Raw genomic sequence first — 2,974 nt, forward strand, 5'->3', positions numbered from 1 at the left:
TCAATATTCAATACAAATCATAAACCAAATGAAAGGCAGCAGAAGCAGAAAAAATCTTACGATTTCTGCCCCTTTTTCTCAAATAAATAAATTCTACCAAAAATAATCTTCAATTTACAAAAACGCACAAAAAAATAAAAGAAAAACAATAAAGGTTTAATTCCTTCCTGAGCGACAATTCGTAAGTTATATCCATTCATATTTCTCCAACAAATTAACCTTTTAATCTATTGTTGAAAGAGTAAAAACTAGCAGTGAATAAATCAAAATAATACCTTTTAAAGTATCACAATGACAGACTGGATGTCTGAAAACTGAAGCGAGCTCTAACAAATACATTCTTTTATGAGTGGTTGTTTATCTGGATGCAAACGTCCCTCACCTCTGCTTGCTCTTCAGCCTGGTTGTCGAAGTGACAGTAGCAGACCGCACAGTACAGCGCGACAATCAGTGGAAGATATTTGGCTCTCATCGAAGGGACGCACAACTCCCAACTGATGCTCGCCCACAGAAGGTACTCCAGTGCCTGAATAGGAGCCAAAACGGTGGCATTATAATTCAGGAAGAAAGGCACAGATACAAATGAAGGCACATCGGCCTGTACTCACTACTTTATTCAATAAAAGTATTACAGTTTGTGCTGTGGAAAGAGGACAATAAATTATATATTWAAAAAGGCTTTATTGAGTTCAGGTTTCATTTTACAACCTGAGCCTTTCAGGTTCATCGGTTTCAACTTTCTCTGAGGGACGTTTTGGACACTAACAAACTGTTTAGAAAAGGACTGTATCCATTTAAACATGTAATGATTTAAGCAATAAAAATATAAATTTGATTGAAAGGTACCTGCTCACTGCATTTCACACTCATCAAGTAACGGCAGATATTGTAAATGAGTGACGATCCTGGAAAACACAAACAAACAAAAAGGTAATGTWACTACCAAACAGAAATAATATAAAGCTTAATAGGGTTAAATATACTTTAATTGTGTTAGTCTAACATGTGGGTGGATATGAAGCATATTGCAGGATGTGTATTGTCAGAACAACAAATTAACAAAGAAAAGGTTATTGTTTACTCAAGCGTAAGACCTAGGTAAATTATTGCGACTTGTTTAATTAAAAGAAACACAGTTTAATAAATTATAAGAACTGTTTTGCAAAAAGAAAAATAGTTTCAAATAATTTTATCAAATGGATCAAATTTCCAAGCAGAGCACAGAGTTTGTGCATTTTCTTTGTATATAGTTGTTTTTTAATGTAATGAATATTTTTTATTGAATTGAATTGAACTAAGAGTTATTATGGCTTAAAGGATCACTGATTTAAGCCTAATAATAAACCAGCTTTAAATGATTAAATGATCATTATAATATTATGAAATGTACCAAGTATAGCAATATACCATCATATATCAACCAGGAGAGGTGTTCACGCTGCTGAAATGCCTGCATCATGCTCCTGATGAAGTTCAGCACACGCAGCAGTTCKCAGAGTCCCCTCTCGCTAAGGGTGCTGCTCTTTTTCTCCTCCTCAAAGATACACTTAGCACAGCCAAGCATTGCACGCACCTGTGGACAAAACACATGCATAAAAGCATTTATCATCATATGATAAAACAAGGTAATATTTGTCAGTTTACCTTCACTGTACTGTCTTGTTCTGTATGAAAGCCATCAGGGAAAAAGCAGGCTATGAAGTGATCCACGTCTGTGATCTGGGTTACTTTCACTGAGCTGAACTGCAACAAATAGGGTCTGTAGCCATACCACAGAGCCATTTGGTACAGCTGCAAATGAAGAGCAAATGGTCAAACATTAAAACCAAAACTCTGAAGCAATGGTGAGGCAGAAACATTTTTTTTGTGAACTGAGAGTGAATACTCTGACGCTACAAATCTTGTGAATTCTGTTTTTGGCACTGACATAATAGTGTCAAATCAAATCCAAGATACAAACGAAGCAAAGGAAATGCTGACTAACCTTTAACCTTTACCACTTATTTTGATAACTGCCAGAAACAAGTTAACACAAATGCAAGGCAAAACCCCTATTATTACTGTGTATTCCAGTTTTATTATTGTTTTTTTAATGACACTACCTTTATTTCAGAAAGGAAGTCTGCAACCTGCAACATGCACTCCTGGTGTAACTTGTCAGGCAGGCGATGTTTGTACTTTTGCCATATTTCCACGAGAAGTTTAATCCTAAAAAGCAAGATAATCATGAAATTATGAAGACGAAGTGATAAAAAGTGTCATTGTTTTAAAAAAAAAAAGGATGTGTGTAAAGTTGCAGTGAAAAAGTACCAGCAATGTTTGCTTTATTTAGCTTTTCATGAGAAAAAAGTAGGGGTTTATTTTTCAAAGTCATATTTTTACTTGTTTTTTATTTATTATTTTTTTCTTATGAAAGGCTAAACAAAGCAACATATTGCTGGTAATTTATCACAGTGTAAGTTTTAAAGACACCACATGCAGTCAATGAGACCAAACAAAAATTAACGGAGTGTTGAAGCTAATGCTAACTTACCCTTTAGCTTGAACGATGTTAGACTTTGCTATTTTCATCTGTTTAAAAAACATTTTAATGTCTCGATTAAAAGTTAAAATAACTGGATTCCTTTTATCGAGCGGGCCGTAATATGTGGCCGGCGGCGGGTCCATGTTAGTCATGAGAGTTATTTGAGCCGCCAACTCCGTTCAAACTAAACTAAAATATGACGTCAGAACCATGACAAATCGATCGKGAGAGATCTGGCGCGCGCAGATTTACCATACTAAAATATGGCAAGCCGGCTTGCCATACAAAAATGGCAGTCACATCACGGAACCACGCTGCGTAGACCGGAAAAGGAAAACAACATGCTTCACTTCAACCATAACAAAAAAAAAAAGACCTAAAGGTGAGTGAAAGATTTTATTTATTGTATTTTGTTTTCAATTAATTCAAATGTGGCGAACTAGTCATAAG

General features: G+C 35.3%; 1 protein-coding gene across 1 annotated transcript; it reads right to left on the reverse strand.

The window, feature by feature from the left end:
• Positions 1-382: 382 nt before the first annotated feature.
• cfap54 (cilia and flagella associated protein 54) lies at positions 383-2,667 on the reverse strand (the record flags this gene model as incomplete). Its single annotated transcript, XM_014003089.1, is given in 6 exon segments — positions 383-526; positions 847-905; positions 1,408-1,573; positions 1,645-1,791; positions 2,103-2,208; positions 2,534-2,667. Coding segments are annotated over 6 exon segments (756 nt in total), but the record flags the coding sequence as incomplete, so codon positions are not given.
• Positions 2,668-2,974: the final 307 nt, after the last annotated feature.

Source organism: Austrofundulus limnaeus, unplaced genomic scaffold (assembly GCF_001266775.1).
Source record: "Austrofundulus limnaeus strain Quisiro unplaced genomic scaffold, Austrofundulus_limnaeus-1.0 Scaffold17, whole genome shotgun sequence".
In the NCBI taxonomy this organism is placed as follows: Eukaryota; Metazoa; Chordata; class Actinopteri; order Cyprinodontiformes; family Rivulidae; genus Austrofundulus; species Austrofundulus limnaeus.